At 52.2% G+C, this 25,619-nt stretch overlaps 1 protein-coding gene across 6 annotated transcripts in view; it reads left to right on the top strand.

Moving 5' to 3' along the window:
- The window catches only part of Iqsec1 (IQ motif and Sec7 domain ArfGEF 1), a 304,194-nt gene that overhangs the window by 87,604 nt on the left and 190,971 nt on the right, over nt 1-25,619 (top strand). For 5 of the 6 annotated variants that reach the window (XM_074044548.1, XM_074044541.1, XM_074044540.1 and 2 more), the window contains exon 2: nt 17,198-17,227. The exons of the other annotated variant lie outside the window; for it this stretch is intronic. In XM_074044548.1, the coding sequence (XP_073900649.1) occupies nt 17,198-17,227 (30 nt within the window). The remainder of the gene's footprint in view (nt 1-17,197; nt 17,228-25,619) is intronic. 6 annotated transcript variants of the gene reach the window in all.

Raw genomic sequence — 25,619 nt, 5'->3', positions numbered from 1 at the left:
GGGGGTGTGCCCTGGAACAGCTGGCTAAAACAGGCAGGAACCAGGGAAGCTCACCATGTAAGTATTTGTTGGCATCCATGATGCACTAGCTGTCACTCTAGGGTGACATCCTGGGGTATGGCAGAGAACGAGATGAGAGCCATCAGTCACTGCTGTCATGAAGGCACATTCCAGGGGGAAAGAGATTAAATCAGTTAAATGTAGTCTTAATGTCTCTTATTAATGTCATATTTAAAACAAATCAAACAAAGCAAAGCAATTTTCACTTCTCAGGCATGTACTAAGGCATTTGCCATGCCAAGCATTGGGCAGGTGGACCTTCTCTTCCTTTTGGCTGTGCTGTTTCCTCTGCATCTGTCTGTATCATGATGCCATCCAGCCTGTAAGATAAGTCACCTGTGTACAGGTGTGCCACCTGGCTACACTGCAAGCTCCCTGAGGGGTCTGCTGCCTCTCTGGTTAGTATACTCCCTCGCCTATAATGAAAGTCCAGCATGGTCTGTGGGGTGGACAAGTGAGTGGGTGGGTGAGTAAATAGATGGGTGAGTGAGTATATGGGTAAGTGGTTTGGATCTTGAATGTCCCTTAAATGCCTGTGTGTTAAATACTTGGTTTCCAGGATGGTGCTATTGGAATATGGTGGAGTTTTTAAGAGGTGGGGCCTAGTGGGAGATCCTTAGGTCACTGGAGGCACGTGCCCAAAGGTGATCATGGGACCCTGGTCTCTTCTGCTCTCCTTTGCTTCCTGGCCATAAGACGAACTGTTTTGCTCTCCCATGTCTTTGCATGCAATGTGCTGCTTTGATACAAACCCCAAACCAATAAGTCCACCTAATCTTGGACTGGGAACTCCAAAACTATGAGATAAGTCTTTCCTCTTTATAAGTCAGTTATTTCAGCTATTATTTTATAGTGATAGAAACCTGACCATCATAGTGGGTAAATGGATGGAAGGATGGATAGATGAATGGATGTGTAGATAATATGGACAGTGAGTGGTTAGAAAGATGGGTGATAGAATGGAAAGAGAGATGGATGGATAAATCATTGCATGGGTGAATGAAAGAGCTTGTCCAGATATCCCAGATGCCAACCTTCCAACCTACAGACTTAGACTTGAGGGGTGGGGGGGCAGGTCCACGGCACTTTGATATACGCTTTTTATCATGCAAGTGTGTTCATCCCTGATGCTGCTGGGTATCTCTCCTGGTGTTTGTAATTTGAGATGTCCTTGGTCTCGGAGAGATCTCAGCTCAGCTGAACCTGATCTCCCAGTGGAGCTCAAATCTTGCGAAGGGTCTAAGTCCTGTGCTGGAGTCCATGTGGCTGTACTAGAAATGAGGAAATAGCATTCGCCTGTGTCTGGAGTGACCGGCCAGCCCCTCCCTGCTGGCATCCTCCACACTGACCCAAACTGGACCAGCCCTACCTTCCTCAGCTCGAGCTCCAGACAGGCCTCCGCATATGAAAGAGTTGGTCAGGTTTGAAGATGGTAGCTGTATCATCTCAAAGTGGGAGGAGACTCAAGCTCAATCTAGTGATTCTTCCTTTAAAGTAACTGCAAAGTAGGCAAGTCTTGAAAATGCAAAAGAGCCCAATTTCCCAGCTTTTCCTAGCCCTGAACGGCTCCTTCCCAGGTGTTGGGTATTTTAAGCAGCTGTAAACACCATTTTCCTCAGATAACCATTTTTTCTCTGGTAATGATCGTATTTATACAAATTCTGTCACTGTTCCTTCCTTGATCACAATTCATGTCTATGAAAAGACCTCTTCCATACTCAAGCTTTGGATATTTATAGAGATTCCATCATGAGCAGACATAGTGCTGGACTCTACGGTGGGGGACATCTGCCATCCACCCTCCAGTGGGCGGCACCTGACCCACAAGTTGATAGATAGGACTTAAGTTCAGGCGGTGCTCAGTTCGATGAGGAAGATGAACAGGAGGGGTGAGAGTCATGGGCACCACTGGGCCCTTTAGGAGAAGTGGCTAGGAGTGTTGGGAGGAGGGTGTAGGATCAAGTCAGGAAGCAAGAGTCTGGTTTTGGTGCCTGAGATGCTTGCAGGTGCCTGGCTGGAGCTGGGGGTGGGGGTCAGTGTTGGCACTGAGCTCTGCATAGGCTGTGTGAGTGGCCCTACAGTGAGCTGTCCCAGAGAGCACAGTGGCACAGCAATGTCTGTCATGACCTGGCCTGCAAATTGCCCATCGTCACATTTGCACCCTCCACCTTCTGCTCCCTGGAAATACTGTGGTCTGTTTGTGTCCCCTCTATCCCCAAGTTCATGCATACAACTTAATCACCAAGTGAAGGTGTTAGGCAGGGCTGTGAGGTGGCTAGGTCATGGGGCAGAGCCCACATGCATGGGACTAGTGCCTTGTAATAGAGAACCCTACAGAGACCACCGGCCCCTTCTGTCAGGTGAGGGCAGAGCTAGAAGGCACCATCTGTGAACCAGAGAGCAGGCTTTCACCATTCCAACTCTGCCAGCACCTTGAGCTAGACTCCCAGCCTCCAAAACTGAGCAATCAGTTTCCCTCTTGTTCATATGGCATGTTGTTAGGGAACCCAAAGGATTAATCCCCATCTTTTGGTGGATGAAGGTCAAAGATTTTGTGGCCATGCTTTATGTCTACCCAGGACTCAGATCCCTTCCTGGCTAGTTGCCATATTCTGCAGTTGTAGGAAATGATATTTAGGGGAAAGGGCCTTCCCAATGTCACTCAGAGAGTCAAAGAGAGGTAGACTAGAGCCCAGCTTCTGGGCTATGATTCTAATATGGAATGTAGTACGGTCAAGCACATACTACCTTCCAGGCAGTTTATACACGTTAATACCTACAACATTCTTGAGTGAGGGTGCACTGCACAGAGGAGGAAATGGAGGCACAGATATGGGGTGATGGCAAAAAGGACCCAGCAAGGAGGGAGTGCTGGGCCGGTGGGGCCTCGGATCCCTGGGAGGGGTGTTCTAAGTCGCTTCTGAAGCAATGCCTCCCGTGTGCCTAGCAGATGAGAGGAGGGTGAGGGAGGCAGAGGGACAGGCAGCCTCTGGAAAGCGGGAGCTGCCCCAGCTGAGATGGGAACACTCTGGGGGGCTTGGCTGCAGCCAGGTCCAATTTGAGATGTCTGTCCCATGTCCTGAGTGATTGTCCAAGGGAGGCAGGGGAACATTGGGTTTCAAGTGTGGGCAAGGGCTTGGGGCCAACCATGTATCAGTGTTGATCTTGGTGGCAGTGCCAGCCTCTTGCTGACCCAGGGGACAGAACCTCCCTGTGGTCCAACGGGGACAGGTGCCACCAGGGTATTGCACTGCACATCACAGCTGCCATACTCACAGCACCATCTTGTCCCACACCCTCGGGTCCCTCCCCAGTGTGCATGAGAGTTAGATTCTGGAGTCTGGGATTAGTCATTGGTTGCCCCAGAAGTCCAGTGAGGGGCAGGGTTTGAAGGTGGGCTTCCAGCTTGGTGATGGGGAGGTCTCTGTGTCTCCTTCTGCCCTGGTGTCCTGGGCATTTGGCAGGTACTAGATACTGGTTTCTGTACCGCCTTTGCCCCTCACTGAAGACAGGGAGGGAGCTGGAAGGGCTTAGGAGCCAGTGGGTGGCTGCACCACTGGGGTCAGGACCCACGCCCTGACCCCAGCTTAGACAGCTTAGACAAAGGCCAATCTGGGGAACAGTGAGGTGTCCTCCAGTGTCCTCCAGCGGCTCTCAGGATCCACAGCCAAGACGCCACGGGCGGCACAGCTGTTGTACCTGAGCAGCTTCGATCCTCCTCCATCCACAGCTCCCCCCAGTTTCTGCCTCAGGAGGGTGGGGCAGGCCTGGGCATTTGCATTTCCAAAGGGTGATGGTGCAGCTTTCCAGAACCTACTGTGGAGATCATTGACCTGGCCAACCCCAGGTGTAGCAGATGGGGAAACAGAGGCTGCTGGGCTGGCCTCTGTCCAGGCTGGATCTCCAGGGTGGCAGATGAGGTCAAGGCTCAGCAGCCAGTGGGAGGGAACTCAGGCGTGGAGCTGGGCCTCTTCCCCATGCGCTTTATGTGTTCAGGGCACACTAAGTATTCCTGACCTCAAGGCCATCCCAAGGGAGGACTCAGATGGTTTCAAGGTCACTGACTGATCCAGGACTGAAACAGAGGTGACTGCTCAAGTCCTTGGCAATTTTCAAGTTTTGTCAGTACCTGACAATTCCCTGCAGATTTCTCTTAGGGCAAGACAAACAAAACAAACAACAAACCCCAAATACCAGCAGGGTGCTTACACTTGGCCTTTCAAGGAAATCTGGTGCAACATTTTTTCTTTCTTCTGAAAAGAGTGAAAGTTGGGAGGGGGTCCCCAGGATGACCTTGCCTGCAGATCAGTTAAAAGACCATAGGCTCCAGGTGAGGGACACCTGTGTGCACTGGGGGACCAGGCCTGGGATGATAGGAACTTCCCCAGTCACGCAGTGCTGGGAGCAGCACTACACAGCGTCCTGGTTGGTGTTACTGGTCCAGCGCAGACTACCTTGGAGTCCTTGCCATCACTTCCCAGCCAGGGTACCTTGAGTGTCACTTTCCTCACCTGCACACAGGACAGTGGCAGTGACCAGAGCAGAGCTGTCCTGTAAGGAAGGAATGGAGTAATTGGTACAAACAGCTCATAACACTCTGGTCCCTTCATCCGCGCTCAGTAAGACCCACTCTGTCTCATTTTGCACGCCACTCCCAGGTGGCTGAAGTAATCTTTAGGAATGTTGTTTTTATCATGTCACCCCTCTGCTTAAACACTCGCTATGACTTGCTATTGCCTGTATACACCAAGTCCTCCCACCCCCATTCTTTCCCCTCATACTCTGTCTGAGCCAGGCTGACATGCTTCCTGCTCACAGGTAACATGTCACAGGTGACATTGTCACTCCTTTCCTTTGCTCAACAACTGTTGGGGGGAGGTAGACCCTATTCAGTTCCTCCTGACCACCTTGCCATATTCTCTATAGCCCCCAAGTCACCCACTGCTATGGGTGGTTCTGGAAGCTCAGAACCAGGCTGTCTTCAGAGGCCCAGCTAGGGAAGGAGGGAAGTGAGGTAAAAGGGAGGAAGAGAAAAGAAAGAAAAGGAAACAAAATGAAAGGGGAAAGGATGGAGGGAAGAAAGGAAGGAAGGAAGGAAGGGAGAGAGGGTCATGTTTTGTTATTTCCTCTGCAGAAAGAATTCTAGAGGGTGTGTCCTGCTTGTGGGTACATGTGAGTGGCTTTCCACACTGGGGTGTCGGGGGCCCACTGTCCAGTCCAGACTCTGGAGTATAAAGGTGCAACTGCTCTCTGGGGGTGCACTCCCTCAGGTCTCTTCCCAGAAGCCTCTCAGGCTGTCCCCCTGGTCCTGAGGCTCTGGGGACTTTTCCTATCTTGGCCCCCTCCAGGAGTCCCACACATTGAATCATGAGAAGGTGACTGTTGCGGTTTGGATCTGAAGTGTCCCCCAAAGGCCCATGTGTTAACGGCTTAGCCCCCAGCCTGTGGTACTGTTCAGAGGTGGCAGAACCTTTAAGAGGTGGGGCCTGGTTGGAGGAATTGCGGTCACTGGGGGTGTACCCTTGAAGGAAACCTTGGGACCCTTCCTCCCTCTCTCCTTCCTGGCTGCCATGAGGTGAGCAGCTCCTCTGCCACCTGCGCCTGCCGTGATGTTCTCTGCTGCCAGAAGTCCAAAGCCATGTGGTCAAAGGATGATGGACTGAAAACCCCTGAAACCGTGACCCATTCCTCCTTTAAGTTGATTCGCTCAGATATTTTATCTCAGCAACAAAAAGCTAACTCACACAGTGGCCCTGCGGCCGCACATTGACATCCCCAGGAGAGCGTCCCTACCGGGAAGGACGGCTCCTCCTTGCCCTATGGGTCCTGGCTCTGAATTGATCCTGGTGACTGCTTTCTGTGAAATGATGGGCAACTAGGAACTGGAACCCTGTGTGGAATGGAACTATCACCTATGAAAACCTCCCTCTCTCAGAAATGGCAGGAGGAGTAAGTCAGTCTCAGCATCCCAGCACCATCTGGTGACTGGAGAGACCTGGGGTCTGTCCAGTCCCAACTCTGAATCCTGCATGTCCTCCCCACTAGCCAGACTCACACACCTCTGGGAAGAGAGAGGTCTCACTTGCAGGCCGAACCATCTCATCTTGAGGTACCTGCAGTTACTCAAGGGTTTGAGGCTGGGTATGCCTCAGTAGTAAAGAACGTGCTTAGTGTGTGGGAGGCCCTGGGTTCCCCAGCTCAATAATAAAAGAAAGAAAGGCTCATGTGTCTGAGCTACAATCTCCATCCCAGCTGTGTGGCTCTCATCTGAGTGCTGAACTATCTGCCCATGCTGTGGGGGGGGGGGCCACTGTGCAGGACTGGGGCAGTGCCCAACTCTCCTCACTAGCTGGGTGTGTGCTGGATGCAGCCTGTCTCCCCTTTGAGGCCGGTGAGGTCAGTAGCTCTGGGCTGGGTTCATTTTGATACCTGAGAAAATGCCTTAGGGAATAGAAGGCTCCAGAGTTCAAGACTTCACTAACCACAGTCTCATCCCCACAGCCTCCCCTGATACTTGTCACTGCCCAGGGGAGTTTCCAGCCAGTGAGCCCACAGTGTACCGAGGCCTCGGGCTGCATGCACACATGAAGGGACAGCCCCGGCTTAGGATTTGATGTTGCCTGCTGGATGTGTAAACCTCAGTTGCAGTCCGTCTTCCCTCTGAAAATCATCTGGCCTGAGGAGCTTATAGTTCTTCTGAGTAGACGCCAGACCATTTGTAGAGGGAGGAGACTTTGGGCCATTCCTAAGTCTGCTGTCACTGCCTTGGCCCAATCCAGCACACGTGGGTGGATTTGCCACAAATATCTTTTACTTCTGAACACTTACAGAAGGAAACTATGTGCAGGGTCCTCACCAATGGTGTGATGGTGCAGCCACCCTGAGAGATGCTTTCTCCATGGCACCCAGCACCCAGGTACCAGGCATCTGTGTGGCCTTGGTCCCATGGCCAGGGTAGCCTGGTTTTGGGATATGGAGCATTTTTTCCCATCCATGTTCTGATCCTAATGACCCCGGTGCCCCTTCTCTGTGGCAGTGGGGAGAGGAAGCTCTTGTTAATAGGGTAGCTTATGCCATCAGGACTCCTGAAACTCCAGTCTCATGATGGGAAAGGAGGAAAAAGGGTGACTGTTCTTTCTTCCCTTCTTTATTCAAAAGTTCATTTTACCAGAAAGGGGGGTTTGTTCAGAGCCACAGAGCAGGGAGGGGTGGGAGCCCAGCACTGCTATCAAGGGCCAGGAGACTCAGTAAGCCTTGCCTGGGTGAAAACCAGCAGAGGCATGGCCATAGCTGTGCCCGAGGCGGCAGCCTGGGAAGGAGGAAACAGCACGGTGACCGAGGCAGTTGGTCTGCTTTGGAGTGGTGTTACCAGCTCTGCATTGTTTGGAGTGGTAAGGTCTCACTTCTAACTGCATGACGAGTGCTTCTCGTCATTCCTAGCTCTCTGTTCGTTCCCTGGATGTGCATCCCATGGGCTTAGCCTCTGCCCTGCCACACTTCCCACCTGTCCCCATGAGTTCCTGGGGTCCATGCCCGTTGAGCCGCCTGTCCTCCCCAGCATGCCTTTCCCTCGTTTCCTTCACACGTGCTGTCCCCGCAGCCTGGCACAACCTTCCTGCTGCACTATCTATCCCACACTGCTGTGCACCAGCTGCCTGTTGGATTTCAGGAATCAGGGACTCCGGGGCCTCACTGATGCTTTGCTGCGTCAGACAGGGGCTGAGGTGGAGCCCCACTTGGCCATGCAAGAGAGCCATGAGCATGGGGGAGGATGGCTTGTGCAAAGGCCCTGAAATGGCTGGTTTGATGCACTATAAAGAAGCCCATTTGAGTTCAAGGAGGGAGCAGTGACCATCCTGTCCCTGGACTCAGGGAGCCTCCTACCTTGCACCTTCCATTCCGCATGCTTCCTGGGCTGACTTTGACTTCGAGGGCCAAGTGTGATCCAGACACTTCCAGCTGCGTAGCCAAACCATTGGTGTCTCCTCTAGGATCCTTAATTCTCTCATCTGTGATGTGGGGGAAGGGCTGTGCCAACAGAAGGACCATGTGGGAGGGCTCTGGGGAAGACAAGGTGACAATGTGTGATGTGTTATTTATTTTTGTTGTTATCAGTATCATTTCTGTCTTTGTTCACAGATGATAGGACTTGTCTACACAGCGTAGCCTGTGGGTATGACCACAGACCGGTGTGAAATTTGGGGACCCTGTGAAATGCCAGTTTTTCCACTTGCCTGTTATGTGACCTTGGGCAAGTCATGGAACCTTGCTGAGTCTCATGTTTCTTTTCCACAAAGTGGGGAGAATAATTCCATGTGAACCTTCTGATATGTGCTGGCATGTGGTGGAAGGACAGACTGTAGATGTGAAGTTGCTGGCCGTGGTCACACCAGGGAAGCAGAAATGCAGAAGGAATGAGTGGCAGGCCAGGGCAGCCAGGGAACTCATTGTTCCCCACGTCTGTACCGTGTGGTCTGTTCTGAGCTGCATGTACACCTCTGCCATACAACAAACTCCAGAAAGTGGTAAAGTTCAGTGAAAAGTAGGTAGGACCTTCCCCTGGGGTGTGGTGGCAATGGCGTGTGTTCATGTGGATGAAGTGATTGGAGGTGTGTGGTGCGCACAGGTCAGTGAGTTGTTTGTAACTAATTGTGACACTGTGATTTTCCAAGCTTTGCTGCGGAATCATGATTCTGCCATGAAACTCAGAAACATGGGATCCCTGTTAAGGGGAGGCCAAGGGATGCTAGACCACCTCTTCTAGGTGGGAAGGAAAGAGGCCCCAGGAGGTCATGGGTGGGCACCAGACCCTGGGCACACACTCCAGCTCCAGTGCTCTAACCAAGGGCTACCAGCTCTGCAGGCTCCTCTGCATGGGGCCGAGAGGGCAGGGAGTCTAAAGCACAGGCATGTCCCTCTGTCTTATAGCTGGGATGCCCTTGAGGGCTGAAGGCTGAGAAAGCCAGCAGAAGCCCAACCAGAGACAAGCAGTAGAACCCGGGACCTTGACCTCCACACCCCCTGACAATTTAGAAGCAGGAAGCAAGAATCCAGAGGCTTGGAGATGAGGCTTGTCCTTTCAGCCCATGAAGTGAGTGGCATGGGGGCTTCTCCCACTCTGCACAAGAAAACAGACCAGGCTGGGAGCCAGAGCACTAGCCAGAGAGGAGGAGGACCAGGTTTCATCATGAGATGTAGACACCTTAAAACACATGTAAGAGTTTTAGGAACCATTTGCAAACAAGTGTCTACACCACGAAGGGTAGGGACAAACTTGCACAGAGGAGGAGCAGAGACTTCTGGAGCTGAGGCCTTGGAGAAGCTACTGTCCTTGAGTCTGGGTTCTAGAGAGGAGGGAAAAGGATGTGGGGAGGGGTTGTGGGTGGAGTAGATCCATGGCCGTGGGGTCTGACTAAAGCTTGCAACTGAGTGTTTTAAGTGAAGGAGTCCGGAATTGGGAGGGGCTCGTACACTGAGGGCCCCTTGGTTTCCACTTCTGCAGCTTCCCAGGGAACTGGCCTTGGGTGGGGACTCAGACACAGGGTTTAGTGGAAAATCTTCCTCACTGTGTCCACCTGCCCATCAAGCTGTGCGATCTTGAGTCGGTGCCTCATCTGAGCCTCGGTTTCCCTGGTCATGTGACATGGTGCATTTGAAAGCCCTCTCCATGCACAGCACAAGGACTGTACTAGGTCACACTGCACATTTCCCCAGGGGCGATGAGAGGTGGGCGCTCTGTAAAGACTCACAGGCTGAGGACCACATGGAAGTGCTTAGCCTCTCACTGGCACCAGTTGTTTACCTCACAGCTGGCGACATCTCTATTCTTGCTTCAGAGATGATTGTGTCTCTTCCTGTAATGCTTATCAAATGTCTACTGGACTAGAGCAGCCGTCCTTGTGGTGGCTGTACCACTCAGGTGCCCAGCTGCCTATGTGTGTGGCACGTATGTGCCCATGTGTGTATGAGTGCGGATTGCATGCACAGGCATGTGGTTCTCTTTCTGGAATCTCCACCCTCCTCACTTGGTTCTAAGTACCAATACTTACAAGTGTTGGATTTCAAGCTAGTACTGGCCTTTGCTTGGACCAAGCTCCTCTGTCCCCCGCCTTCCCCCAATCTTCCTGTAGTCAGAATCAGGTCTGGCTTGACCCAGGGGCTCAAGTGATATCACCAGTGTCCTCTTGGCTCTGCTGTTCCATGTTGGCCTCCCATGCAGATCAACTGATGAATGTGGCAGCCCTGGTACCCCTTGGAAAGGAGAAAGATCTCGTTCTCTAAGATCTAGTTATAAGTTCTGGCGTGAATTGGATAGATGGGTCATGTCTATTTCCCCATCAGTTGCTGAAGCAAAGGAGATGAAATGCGCTCTCTGGCCAGACCTAGATTATGTGCTCCCCTCTGACTCTGAGGACCTGGGGTGCCCTGTCCACATGGCTAAGAAGAGGTAGAGTGGGCTTCAAAGGGAAACAGATGCTGGTGGCACAAGGTGAAGGGAGGAGGAGATAAGAGACATAGCCATGGACGTCCACTGCCCCAGCCAGGGTAGCAGCAGAGCCTCCCTATCGGTGAAGGGGTGAGCTTGCCCACAGCTGGGAGAAACCAACAGGAAGGCCAGGGGCTACAGAGCCAGGCACTGGGAGCCATGTGGAGACTGGCCCTGGGTCAGCAGAACGGGGACAAGCTTGGGCTTCCTGCTGGGGCTGACAGCTGTGGCCCTAGGGGGCAGCAGAAGCTCAGTGCAAGGGGTTGTGTCAGCGTGGAGTCCACAGTGACAGGATGGGAAAGCACAGAGTATGAGGTGGAGGCCTCCAGACAGTTCTCTTGGAACCTTATTATAAATGCATACCCTGGTCTGTCCAGACCTCCTGGGTCAGAACCTGAAAGAGAATCAGATCCCCAGCAGACTCTCAGGCAGTGCTGATCTGAAAGGCTCCTGTCTCTCGAGGAGAGACAGAATCAACCAGATCTTGAGTTTGGACTCTTGGATGCAGTGCATAATGTGTACAAAGGAGCTGTGAACTGTTTGTGCTCTTTGATCCATGTTTCTGCTTCTGAGACAGTGACTTGAGGACATCACCAGAGGCAGGAACCCAGACTGTTATACCTGAAGATATTCATTGTAGTATTGTTTATTTTGAGATAGGAGCACAGGGCCACATAGGAAAGTGAAGCAGGTGTGGCACCCTGTACACTGAGTGTTACATTGCCATTGCAAATGTTTTAAAAGAATTTTACAGGAATCAGGGAATTTTGTGAAAACACAACAGTGTTTGTCCTCTTCTTGGAGCTGTCATTCTACTGGTGAAGCACTGCTTATTGCCTGTCCTCCCCAGTAGGAGAGGACCAAACAAGACCATTTCAGATGTGACGTGTGCACATAAAGGGTAATATGGTAGGGAGTCTTGGGTGGATTGATCAGGGCTATTTGTGTGTTTGGGGGGGGTAGGGAAGGCCTGTCTTAGAAGATGGCATTTGAAGTGAAATGTGAATCATGAGGGAAGCTGTGAAATCAACACCCAGGGACAGATCTCCCAGGCAGGGGACAGCCGTCCCCAAGGTGCCGGGGTTGAAGTCTCTGGCTGTATGTGGATGGAATGGAAGGTGTGTAGCTGGGGTGGGCAGCCAGGGGAAAATGGACCCCTAAGAAGCTGGAGAAGGAGGCAGGCAGGGCCAGACCCTTGGGCCTCGTGGGCAGTGGGTAAAATTTGGAATTTATTTTCAGGGCTGAGATCTCCTGGCTGGGTAGAGAGGAGCCTGCTTTGGTGTAGAAAACTGGAGTTCTCTGGATGCAGTGGCAAAGGACAGTTTTAAGCTTTTGGATGGTTTTAAGCCTTGGTTGAGCAGGACTGGCAGAGAATGATGTCAGCTTGCCTTACTTACACTGTGCCAAAATATGCCTAAGAAACCAAGCCCGTGTGTGAACTAGGAAATGAGACGGCAGTTGCCTCCAGGTGGTGGGATTACATGTAATTTTTACTTGTTTTTCTTATGCCTTTCTATATTTCACTACACAAAGCTGATTTTATGTCAGGACCTGAATTTGTAATCGTCCTGGCACTCCACTGCAGATGACAGTCCCCTCCTGCTGCTGGGAGCTGAGGGGGATTTATTCCTGGGTGTCAGGACTAAAAGCACTACAAGGGACCAAGCTCGGATCCCCCATAGCTGGGAGCAACCCAGCCAGGACCATCCCCTGAGTCTGTCCCAGCTGGAGGTATTGTTTGCATCCACCTTCTCATTTTGGCTGGCATCTGTCCAGAGGAGGCAGAGGCCCCTGCCACGGGTCTGGGAGGTGAAGATTTCAGTTTTCCAGAGGCTGCAGTCCAGCAAGGTATGGAAGAGAGGGATGATCACATGGTCCCATCTTCAGGTCCTGCCACAGAGTGAAGCATCACCTGCAACCCTGATCATGAGAGGCCTCTTGGAGAAAGGTTCCCCTACCCGTTGTTATGATGAGGACAGTGCCCTGAGAGCACTGGTTCACTGAGTCCCACACTTGCCTCCCCAGTGCACACCAGCCTGCGCACCTGCCAGCGCCTGCCCTTCTTTTCCCACTGGAGCCCATGGCCACCTGTGTGGCAGGTGAAGCATGAGAGATGCCACCCTCGGGGGCAGCCTTCAGCCAGTTCTGCACTGTGGGCCCACTGAGAGACATGTTCTGTGCTGGATTCCAGGGATCCTTGCTTGGATCCCACAGTGGTAGACTCCAAAAGTGGTGGGCAGCTTGGTAGTGCCAGTGTGAGCCACCTTGTCCACTTCTAACTGCCATACCCTGCCTTCCCCTCCTTACATCAGATTCCTTACCTCCTGCTCTGTGTCTGTGGCGATGTAAACTACCGCATCCAGGGCTTCAACATGTGCTCAGTGAACGCATCATCCTGGCTGCAGGATGAAGACCCACTGGGACAATCACAGGCAGTGGGTTAGCGGGTGAGGGCTGCTTCTGTGACCGTAACCTGTTCCCTTCAGTTTCCAAAACCATCCTGCTCCTGGTTCTCCTCGTCACCTGCAGGAACCATAGGGCTCCAGAGTGCTTGCAACTGTCTGCTGCCTGTGCCTCCACACACTGATTCCAAGGTCACCATGAAGCAGTACATGCTATGCCAAGCACACTTCATGCCTCTGCATCCCTCATGCTCACATTTACACCACACAGACCTGAACACAGGCACACGTGCATATACCCCCCATACATATTTACACACATGCAGAGAGCTGCCATCTTCCCCAGGATTCTTCTCAGCTCTCTGTTTCTTGTTCCCATATTGGCTCCTTTGTCCCTAAGACCAAGTTCAAGGTCATCCTCTGAATGTGCCAGCCTTGGCCGCTGGTGGGTGACGTGTGAGCTACTTTGTCACAAGTTTCCACCACAGACATCTCCTAGAGCTTGCTTGGTGCCGGTCACTTACAGGGCTCAGGGTGTATGGATGCTGCAGCTGCCCCAGAGGCCACCCACCCTGCCTCTCAACTCCACAGACTGCCGCAGAGCAGCTGCCCAGTGGCCTTGTGGCCAGAATGGATCACGGATCAAAGTCTCCACCACATCGGCAGGCAGGCAGGGAGAGAAGCAGCCTTCTTGAGCAACTGCTCTGTGGCAGGCCTTGCATTGTTCCCTCACATTCTTGAGGGCTGTTGGTTGCTCTCCTCCCTAATCCACAAATGAAGAAACTGAGGCTCACAGGTTAAGTGACTTCAGGGTCCACTTGGAAGTCAGTAAGGAGCAGGGCTGGAGCTTCAGCCTGACTGGGCTTGCTGTATCTCTTCCGTGGCACCAGGAATCTACCTGGTGTGAGTCCTTGGAGACAGACGCAAGTGGAGAGCTTCCCATGGGCTGGGTGAAGGCCACACAGCAGGACGTGAGAGGGAGGTGTTGGGAGGGCCTCATGTCAGTTATCTATGGCTGTGTGACAGAGAACCCCACACATCCCACTAAGACAGAAGTCCATGTGTCTCAGGGTCTGCTGAGCTGAACCCTCAGCCAAGGAGACCCAAAACCAGTGGCAGACAGTTCACTCCAAGGACTGCCCAAACTGTCCTGAGATCAGACAAGCAGCGCAAAGCAGCTGTGAGGGGAACCTGGCCGCAGGGGTGCAGTGGTGGTGGGCTACCATGTGCACCCCGAAGAGGGGATTGCTTAGGGGGTTGAGTTACGGAGATTTCAGGAGCACATGGGAAATCTGGCTCAGGGCTAGAGTTAGTTTCTATGGTTGTGGCCTCATGTAGGATCTTTCAGCGTTTCAAAAGCAACCCCTTTTAAGCCCCTTCCTCAGGGGTTGGTAGGGTTCAAGGCCCTAGCCTGGGGTCCACCCTGTTGGGGGAACATGTAGGTGTTGAGTCACAGAGGGGCAAAGGTGTGCTGTGTTTCTCAGTGAGGAAGCGGAAATCAGGTGGGGGCAAGAGGAGTCCTCCATCTCAGTCTCCACAGGTCAGGAGTCCAGAAGCAGCGTGGCGGGTGGCTCTGCCTCCAGAGCTCTCATGAGGGAGCATCTGGATGTTGTGTGGCTACAGCAGTGCAGGGCTGGAAAACCTTCTGCGCTCAGTCATGAAGCTGGTGGAAGGAGGCTGCAATTCCTCCCCACATGGGCCTCTCCTGAGGGCTGCTCACAGTGTAGGGCAGCTGGCTTCCCCAGTGAGAGCAACCCAGGATGGAGGCGAACATTGAAATGTGCGTGCACACATGAACATGCACACATATGCACGTACACATGCAGAGTTGTCCCCTGCATGCCTTCTCTTCTCTCCGGACTATGAGCAAATGAAAACAAAATCAAAACCAGTAATTTTCTACCCCTGCTCCTGGCTATTGCTTTTGCCATCAGTCTGGCTGGCTTGTGTGTCATGCTTCCTGAGAATGGCTTTGGAGAGTCTTCAGCTGCCAAAGGTGTCAGTCACCCCAGGGCAAGGAGAGCATCTGGGTCTGTTAGCCACTCCATGTCACATGGACACCTCACCTGCCGGTGTAAGGCAGTGTGACCCATGCTGCCTGCACCAATGCCCGTGTGGAATCACTGGACAGAGAGCCCAGGGCTTACACTCAGACACCTGGAACATACACTGCTGGGAACTACAATAGTCCTCACTTACCCAAGGTTTTACTTTCTGTAGTTTAGTTATATGTGGTTGATCATAGTCCAAAGATATAAAATGGAAAACCCCAGAAAAATATCTGTAAGTTTTAAATTGCATGCTGAATAATGTGGCGAAATCTTATGCTGTTCTGCTCCATCCTGCCAAGGGATGAATCATCCCTTTGTCTGGAGTATCCATGCTGTATACACTACCCACTCATTAGTCACCTATGAGCTGTCTCAATTGCCAGACCTACTGTGGCAGTATTGCAGTGCTTGTGTTCAAGTGACATTCATTTAATTTAACAGTGGCTCTCAGGCATAAGAGTAGTGATACTTGCAATTCAGATATGCCAAAGAGGAGCTTCATGTGCTTCCTTTGAGGGCAAAGATGAAAGTTCTTGACTTTGTAAGGAAAGAGAAAATTGTATGCTGATGCTGAGTTTGCTCAGATCCGTGGTGAGTACAAATCTGTCTGTGCACTTGTGAAGAAAGAAAAAGAAATTGATATGAGTTTTGCTGTCGTACCTGAAAACTGCAAAATTTGCACCCATGATACATGATAAGTGCTCAGTTAAGGTAGAAAGGCACTAGATTACAGGGTGTGTTAATCAGACTTTGTTGCTGTGACAAATACCCGAGAAACAGTTTAAAGGAAGAAAGGCCAATTTTGCAATATGTTCACTGTTTCTAGGTTGTGGTTAGACAGAAGGGGGTGGAAGAGGAAAGTTTCTTACCTCATGGTGGCCAGGAAGCAAAGAGTATAACAAGAAGGGGACGGAGCCAAGATATACTCTTCAAAGGCACTCCCCCAGCAACCACTTCCTCCCCCCGAGCCCCACCTTCCTCAGTCCGACCACCTCCCAATGTCTCATCCATCAGCAGATTAACCACTATTATGTCAGAGCCCTCGGAAACACCCTCACAGACACCTCAGAGGTGTGCTTTACTAACCTCCTGTGTGTCTCAGTCCTGTCAAGGTGACAGTCAAGATCATCCAACACAGGCTGGCAGAAGTGGCTCAAGTGATAGAGCACCTGCTTAGCAAGCGTGACGCCCTTAGTTCAAACCCCGGTGCCGCCGAAAGACCAGCTATCACATAGGACTTGGTACTAGCTGGCATCCCCAAGGGGTCTCAGAATGTAATCCCCCCAGTTAAAGGGGCCACCGTACCTGCTTTTCCTCCCATTGCCTGCTGGGCAGCGCCAGGGAGGCCAAGGGCGATACCTTGGAGGGAAAGCTGTCCCCGTGTGTTGCATGTTAATGAGCCACGTCCCAGTGCTAGGAAAACCATGGCAGAAGGCAAGTTGCCTGACTTTGGGTCACGTTATGTTTCTATTTCTCTTGTTCTCTGGCAATAAACCCCAGTTTGGGACAACCAGGGATTAAATTCCTGAATGTGAGTGCTCACAGTCTTTTGCTCCTGTAGCCCCAGGAGGCCCAAGCAAAGCCTCAGCCATCAGCTGCCTGTAGTTTACCCCAAAGCCCTGCCCTGCTGTGCACAGAGTGGGGAGGTGGCACTGTCAGACCCAGGACTTTGCAGTCTCTGTGAAAGTTGAAGCGGGTGATAGGATCTGATTGTCCTATTTCTTGACATTCAATCTTGTCTCCTTTGAAAAGTGACTGTGATTGATTTCTGGGTACTTGAAAATGGAGATGATAGTGAGAAAATACTTTCAAAATACTAAGTATGGGATGCAGGGAGGCTGTCAGCACTTTCTTCCTCATTCACATTTCACTCATTCACTTATTCCATCACTGCCTTGCAGAGCCCGGGGTGCAGAGCTCCTGAACCACTAGCATTGTCTTGGGGGTTGCCACCTGACTCCTGGGCATCTGAGATCCTGGGAAAACAATCCAGCCGAGGTGAACGGGTGGGAATGAAGACCTGATGCTTCCAGGAGGAGAAGAACAGCAGAGAGACCCTGGGGCTGGGCCTTGGGGAAGTCCGCTGAGCCGAAGAGAGGACAGGGATAGCTGGGGACCTCATGTGTCCCCATGTAGTGTCCTGCAGGTTCCCAGAGTAGAGGGCGCTGGCATCTAAGTGTTTGTTCTTCTTATTGCAGGTCTGAAGGAGAAAGCTCCCGGAGTGTCAGGTACGTGTTTTATCCACTGTCCATCCTGGGAGCAGTCTTCGCGAAACCATGTGCTTTGACTTCAAGCTGGTGTGTCTCGGTGTTCCCCTGCCTGCTGCTCTGGGCCTTGGTGTGTTCTGCAGTAGTGCTTCCATGACACCATGTTTGTGACACAGGCTTTTCTAGGTTTAGAGTGACCTCTAGGGAGGTCACACCTGCATCAGTGGTTGTTCCTTCTTGTTGGGGGGCCAGTGTGGCCCAGCATGCCTAAGCCATGACACATGCTTCTATGCGGGCATCCCTGGAACTGGGCTGGGCAAGGTGGAGGCACATCTACCAGATGTTTGGTGTGGACCAGGATCCCACCAGCCTCTGACTGCCAGGACAGGGAGACCCCTATCTCTATCCCTCCCTGTCTCACTGAAGGACAGTCAGACTGGCTGTGGTGTGGAGGCTGCACTAGGGTAGTGACAGGACCAAAGGGAAGTCTGGAATGAATAGGAGCTCTGGGACATTGATGTGCCTCAGCCAAGGGGCCAGGACCTGGCAGGTCTCAGGCAGAAGTCAGAGAGCCAAGGAAGCCATGTGGGTGGGATAGGGGTCAGCATGGTAGGGAAGCAGAGGACAGGAAGCAGTGCAAGTGTCTGTGCACCTCTGAGCCCCACTGGCAGCTCATGGACTTCGGGGTCACAGGTTGGTAGCCTAAGATGCCTAGGGTTGTGGTTCTGTTAACCAGTTGGGAAACAAGAAGCTGTCTTAGGCATGTGGGGGATGGTCCTCTAGGCAACCTGCTAAGCAAGAGGGAGTCAACATGCAGGATTAAATTCTGTTCTTAGGATGCTTGACCTCATGTTGAAGCAGGAGATGGTTCATGAGGGTAGGAGCCAGGGAGCGAGTGGGGTGGAGTGAGGGGGCTGCAGCTAGAGCTCCTAAGCCAGCAGAGGCCCAGCAGGAAGCAGAGGCACACTGGGAAAGGGGCAACCCAAAGGAGGGCCATGAAGAACTGCTTGCAGAGGTGAGGGGATCAGCCAGGGACAGACACAACACCTAGGCTGGCAGCAGTGGGAGATGGCGGGAGGGAGGGACCATCTGGGCACCCTGGGACAGCTAGATGGGGCAGTGAGTAAAGCAGCTGAGAGAGCATGATGGCATGTCCCACACTGGAACGCAGCACAACCCTGTGTGTGCCCATGTGCAGAGAACGGAAGAACATTGCTGAGTAAACCAGGAGTGTGTGCATCTCACACAGACATAAGAATGTATATTCTTAGGAATAATGTCTGCGTGAAAGGACAAGGGACAGAGATACAGGATGCTGTTAAAATGGCCCCTTCAGCAGCCTCTGAAGGAGCAGGGGCCTGTAAGCTTTGAACTGTGGCTCTGTATTACCTAGCCAAACAATTAACTGAAAATAAAGAACCGTCTGAGAAGGTGTTTTTAACAAGCTGGTGGGGGTATTTCTGTTCTACCGGGATAGAAATCATGGGCAGTGAGAAACTACTCCAGTTATTTCAGGCCCTTGGTGGACATTTGCAGGTGACTGCAGTGGGTGGCAGTGACAGCGGTGATCAGCCATGGGCCTTTGACAGCTAGGGCTGTGGCACAGGGGTTGTGCCCCAGGGAGGGACCTGCAGGCTGGGAAGAGTGGGGAGAGGGTCTCTCCTCATTGTCAATGCCTCCATGATCAATTTCACTTTCACCCTAGCTGCTGATGGCCTCTTTTCTCTGGCCACTGTTCGCTACTCCATCCCCACCCCTGGCCTCCTGTTCAGGGCCACTTAGCTACTACAGATCCTACTGTCACCAGGGCACTTTCCTTCCTACCACTGCTGCTGGTTGACAGCACTGCTACTGCTTCTGTTCTTCCTGTTACCAGCTCAGCAAAGGTAGATAAGACACTAGAGAGAAAGTCTTTACTGGCCCTTTTGTTGCAACACCAGGGGCCTCACAGGAGGGTGTCTCCCCCCTGCTGCAGAGTTCAAAGCCCGCTGGTGGTAGCATGAGGGCAGTCTGGCTGCTTGCCTGCTTTGGTTGATAGTCTAAGGGAGCCAGGGTCCCAGGGAAGGGTCTAAGAGCTGTGAATCAGGGAGTCAAATTGCCCTGTCCCCAACATCTCTCAGCATACTTAAAGGAAAAGTAAGCTTTCCGAAGTGTGCTTACAACATGATCTTATCAGTAACAGTATTGCACAGTGCTCTAACAATGCTTGACTTCCGTGCCAGGGAGAGATGGATCCTTACCATCGTTTCAAGGGGGCGAGTGGCCCAGCAGTAGTGACTTGCCCCTTGAGTTTGGCCTGGTGTGTGGGGGGGTGTTCCCCCCACAGACTGTTAAGGGGGCTGCATGTTGCATGCTCAGGAAAGAGATGGTACCCTTAGCCCCCAGTCCTCCCTGGCCTGACCCTCTGGTCCCCTCTGGAATCTGCACTCTTCCAGAATCTTTCTCACGCAGTCTTCTAAGATGGACACTGTCTGCCTAAAACCCTCATCCTGTGAAGGTGTTCATGGCAGATAACAGAGGTCTTTTATAGAGATGTCCTGAGCACGGTCTGCTGTCACCTGTGATGTGAGTATGGTTCCCATTCTGAGTGGGAGCTGGTAAATGTGTATAGAATGAATGAGCCCATGGGACGGCAAGGTGACCCTTCTCCACAGCCATCTGACCCAGAGCTCCACACACTGGTAGTCAGGAAAGCTTTGTGCCGGGCAGGTGACACGAAACTGCTCTCAAAAAGGGGAATGAGAGGCATTTCAGTGGGAGATAATTTAATGAGCAATAGAATATTCTATTATAAATCCATGAATGAATTAATCCATCAGTGAGGTCAGGGCTCTTATGATCCAAATCACCCCTCAAAGGTTCCACCTCTGAACACTGTTTCACTGGGGACCAAGCCTTAAACACACGAGCTTTCAGAGGACATCTTAGATCCAAACCACGAGCCTTTGGGGGACATTTTAGATGTAAACCATAACAGGAGGTTTGCAAACTCTGCTTAGCACTGTGGAATCAGCGTAGGCACTGGGATCAGACAATTCTGAATTCAAATCCATTCTTACCCTCTAGATCAATGTGGAGCTGACACTGAACTCTCCAAAAACCTCAGAATTCATATTCATCCAGCCATCTTTATTGAATGCCTAGTGTGTGCATGCCTTTGTGCTGACTACCAGGGGTGTGGAGACCAGGGAGATAACAGTGGATCTCTACCCTGTGATGAGAGGGGAACAAAGATTTCCGCTCCAAGGCCAGGGAGCCAACTGAGTGAGGCAAAGGATGGGACAGGGCATGACACGTGGCAGCATTCAGTTAACCTCAAGGTCCTTCTCCTTTCCTTTCCCCTGCCACGGTCTGTGGAGACCCAGCTCCTCAAACACTGAGGCTGGCTCTGAGGAAGCCCGTGTTGGCTAGAGCAGGAGTTGCTAGTCGCAGCTGAGAGAGTTTACATTTTTGTGCTCTCCTGTTCTTCTTACTCTCCCCCAGTGTTCTGAGTGAAGTTTCTGTGGGCATTCTTGACTTTCATAGCCTTTAACTTTTCCACCTTCTAGATTCTCAGTGAGGCATTCTGAGCAGTTTCCTCAGACTGGACTTCCAGCTCACTAATGCTCCCTTCAGCCATGTCCGGTGTGCTGGGAGGCACATACTTTGTGGGGCCCGTCACTCCTGGGTGGGTTCTGTAGCTATGTGCCCATTAGATGCTGGCGGCGCCATTGGTCCTTTCCTTTCCAGGATGTAGAAAGGTCTTATAGGGTTCAGATTCAAGTTAAATTCATGATGGGCAGAAACCTTATCTAGGTAGGCTCCTCAAAGAATCTTCTGGTCACTGTTCAGAGGATGAACCAGAGAGTTGGAGAAGCAGGGAGCCTATTGATGGCGGCTTGAACTAAATTATTAAATATATTTAATAAGCCAGTCTGAATATCTACATCTGTCATACTCACATTCTAAATACATACCTAGAGGGTGGCGACTCAGCACACGTGAGTCTGGTACCGTGTTTGGGGGAGTGAGGACTTTGGAACCAGGGTTGACTGAACTTCCCTGAGCTTTAGTTTCCTCATCTGCAAACTGGACATGGGAACCCCAGACTTCTCAGAGGGCCCTTGATCCCTGTGTCTGGCCTTCCATTTGCTCCTGCCCTTCTGGGACCTCCATCCTGCAAAACACCTTGTATTACTTTCCCCTCTGCCTAGAACACATTTCCAAGATCCTACCTGGGGGCGCTGCTCATCCTCAGGTAGTTCTTGCAGACAGCAAGCTGGATCTCATTTTCTGTTCATTCTGTCTTGCTGGCTTTGATTGGAATGTGGAATCCATTTTCCCTTAAAGCAATTCCTGATAAGGACTTCTGCCATTTCACAGTTTTCTACATGTCTTACAGATTTTTGTCCCTCATTTTCTGCGTGATTGTCTTCTGCCCTACCCGACTTTTGTAGTGACACGTTTAATTCCCATCCTTTTCATTTGGGGTGTTGTGCAGCTATTTCCGTGTGGTTCCCGTGAGGGTTCACTCCATTTGGCAGGCGACAGCTGTCACTCTAAGGGGGATCTACAGAGTGCGACTTCAGTAACAAACACTGCTCCCAGGCAGCTCCAGCCCCACCCCCTCAGCAGCTGATGTGTCCAGAAACAGATGAGCTCTTTCTTTCTTTTTTTCTTTCGGTATATTAGTCTCTTGAATCATGTAGAAAACAAGACCACCACTAGCTTCTCTAGTCATCATGAGTGCCCCTTTACCAGAGATTGTTAAGCCTTTTCAGCTCTCAGTTCTGGCCCCATGTCTGTGAGTTCCACCAAAGGACTTCCCTCACACAGGGCACATCTAGCACTGACCTCTGCCCTCAGCTCGTTTATCTGGTGCTGTGGCTTGAATATGTGTGTCCCCTGCCTCCCTCACTTCAAATCCCTGTTGCAGCTTCAAGCCCAATGCAGTAGTGCTAACAGGAGGGGCTTTTAGAGGTGATAAGGCCACGAGAGTCCGCCCTCACAGACAGGATGTATGCTGTTAGAAAAGTGCTATAGGACGTGAGCTCAGTCCTTCCACCCCTACCACCGTGTGAGGGCACAGCCAGGGCCACACTACGGGGAGAAAGCAAGCCCTCTCCACACTCTGAATCTCCTGGTGCCATGGTCTTAGACTCAGCAGCCTCCAGGACTGCTGGGAACAAATTTCCCTTGTTTGCACACAATCTGAGGTATTTTGTTACGGCAGCATGAAGGGACTGGGACCCAGAAATACTCCATTTCACACTCCTGTGGGTGGACACTTAGGATTGTGGGTGCGTGGTTTTGTATAGGATTGCGGGTGCGTGGTTTTGTATAGGATTGCGGGTGCGTGGTTTTGTATAGGATTGCGGGTGCGTGGTTTTGTATAGGATTGCGGGTGCGTGGTTTTGTATAGGATTGCGGGTGCGTGGTTTTCTATAGGATTCTGGGTGCGTGGTTTTTTATAGGATTCTGGGTGCGTGGTTTTCTATAGGATTCTGGGTGCATGGTTTTGTCCTTCATCACTTTGAATGTATCAACACACTTCCTCCTGGGTCCCAGGTTTGTGATTAGAAATCTGTGAAGACCTTATGGGCGATTGTAAAGAAGCCCTTTTCCTCTCAGCACCATACATTTGTTTTTAATTTTGGCAGTACTGGGGTTTGAACTCAGCCTTGTTCCAGGCTGCTTGAGCCACATCTCAAGACATTTCTGCTTTTAGGTCACTTTGTTTTTTCTTTAGGCAAGGTCTTGTTTTTCCTTGGGACCAATCTGAACGTCAATTTTTCTGTCTACCACCTGCCATGCAGCCGGGGCTATAGATGTGCAGCACCAAATCCAGGGTCTCACCAACTTTTTTCCTTGTCTGGCCTTGAACTGCCATCCTTCAAGTCTCCGTCTCCCACATAGCTGTGATTATAGTGATAAGCCACCATGCCAGGCTCGAATACGTTAATAGTATGCTCTATAGTGTAACAGAGCTTTTTGTTATAGGAGCCCAATGTGGTGAAAGGTTGCCATCCTTTGATATCAATCCCTCTGGCTTAAAGAGAAAGGAATCAAATCCCTTGAGTGTAAATATGATGAGGTCTTTAAAAGCCAAAAGTTATTACAACTTTCAGACTCAAAACGGAAAGGCCACTAAAGCATCCTACTGTTTTAATTTCTAAACAAGTAAATAGTCTCTACGGTCCACTGAAGCAAAAGCTTCTGGAGTCTTCTTCTTATTACTATTGGAAAGGTCCTGGAGGCCAAAAACTGAGACCCCCACTGTGGGCGGGGCCCAGCCGGGACTGGTCCATTTCTTGCTCTGACCTCACAAGCAGCCACTGTGATGGAATCACAAGCAGCAGGCATATAAGGGAGGGGGGCTGGGCTGGATTTTTGTCCACATAGCGCAGGAAGCTCTTGGTTAGTGACCTGCCGGACTCCCATAGTTAGCTCGTTTGTGGTGGTTGGTTCTGGTGCTTTGGTTCGTTGGTTTGGGTTTTCGTTTTTTATTTTTGCTTATTTTTTTCGCTTTTCTTTTTTTGTTTCCTTTTCTATTTTTTCATTTATTTTAGTTTATTTTTTTAGGTACTTTTCCTTTTTTAGATAGCATCGTTAGTGTTGCTGTCTAGGATGCGTAGTGAGTGTAGTAAGGGGATGGCCCAGCCTGGCCTTGAGGCCAGCTCCTCCGGTGAGGAAACCCTCAGGGCTCAGTACATGGTCCTGGGGAGGCTTGGCCAGGGTAGATACGGCCAGGTGAGACTGGCCTACCACCGCCTCACCGGGACCGAGGTGGCGGTGAAATGCCTGAAGAAGACAGTGCATAAGGCGTTGGAGGTGGATCTGATGCGGGCCCTGCAGCACCCGCACGTGATGCGGCTGTTCCAGGTCATCGAGGCGGAGCAGCACGTCTTCCTGGTGATGGAGCACGTGGGAGGAGGGCAGCTGTGGCACCACGTGCTACAGTATGGCCGCCTGCGGGAGGGGGAGGCCCGGAGGCTGTTCTGGCAGATGGCCTGCACCCTGCACTACTGCCACACCAAGGGCATCGCCCACAGGGACTTGAAGCCCGACAATATCCTCCTGGACAAGTTGGGCAACGTGAAGGTCGCGGACTTCGGCATGGGCACCTGGTTCATGCCCGGCCAGAAGCTGCACTTCACGTGTGGTGCTTTAGCATTTCGGGCTCCAGAGGTCTACCTGGGCCACACGTACGAAGGCCCCAAGGTGGACGTCTGGAGCCTGGGCGTCATCCTCTACTTCATGGTCACCGGGAAGCTGCCATTCAAAGGCAACAGCTACCAGGAGCTGAAGCCCCGGGTCCTGAAGGGAAGGTACGTCCTCCCCTACCACATTTCAGCTTTGGGACGGAGCCTCATCAACTGCTTGCTGACCCCCGACCCCGCGCAGAGGCCCACGCTAAAGGAGGTCCTGCTCCACCCGTGGCTCAGCCACGCGGAGGACTGTCCACCGACACCTTCCAGCGAAAAGCCGTTCCCCGTCCGCCTGGACCCCACCATCGTGGTGGTCATGACAGACATGGGATTCGAATCCCGCAAGGTCCGGGACTCTCTGCTTCGCAGGCGATGCGATGAGGCCGCCTGCACCTACCACATGCTCCAGTGCCAGAAACGCCAGGGGCGCGAGGCCATCGTCCAACTGAAGCCCGTGCGTCACAGGGCGAGGTCCTGCCCATCCCCCGAACCTCCTCCCCCCTTCCCTCTGCCCCGAAAGACGAGTGCCAGTGTGCCTGCCCTCCGCCCCATCACCACCTCGCCCCATGGGCACCCGCCGGAGGACGACGTGCAGTCGGGGCAGGGGAGCGGCCGAAGGACCAAGTCTGCCTCGCCCCTCTCCACGCTTCAGAAGACGACGAACTCCCCGCACACCGCCCCCCAGCCTGGTCCTGCGGCTGCCCTCTCCTCCTCCTCCTCCTCCTGCTGCTGCCACAGCAGTGGGGGGCACACAGACAGCAGCAAGTTGTCCCTCGGCACGGCCCTGGAAGAAAACAGTCCGCCCATGGGGAAACTCCAGGGCGAGGACACACCCTCTGTCTGTGACACAGAGGGAGCCCCACACCCAGGGCAGCCCCCTGGTGGGACTCCACCCTCTACCAGTGACCAGCGCCAGGGCTGGAAGGCAGTGACCAGGAGGATGCCTGCTGCATCCTGAGAATGTGCTGCTGCCTTCCAGCCCGAAGGACTCGCCCCAGTAGCGGAGTGGCCAGGGAGCCGGGGGGACACCAGACAGTCAGAAAACCAAGTAGGTGAGTGGCCAGGGAGCTGGGTGGACACCAGATAGTCAGAAAACCAAGTAGGTGAGTGGCCAGGGAGCCGGGGGGACACCAGACAGTCAGAAAACCAAGTAGGTGAGTGGCCAGGGAGCGGGGTGGACACCAGATAGAAAACCAAGTAGGTGAGTGGCCAGGGAGCGGGGTGGA

This window comes from Castor canadensis, chromosome 10, assembly GCF_047511655.1.
Source record: "Castor canadensis chromosome 10, mCasCan1.hap1v2, whole genome shotgun sequence".
Taxonomy (NCBI): Eukaryota; Metazoa; Chordata; class Mammalia; order Rodentia; family Castoridae; genus Castor; species Castor canadensis.
Note: the sequence above shows the minus strand (reverse complement) of the source record. Positions and strands in the feature narration are given on the sequence as shown.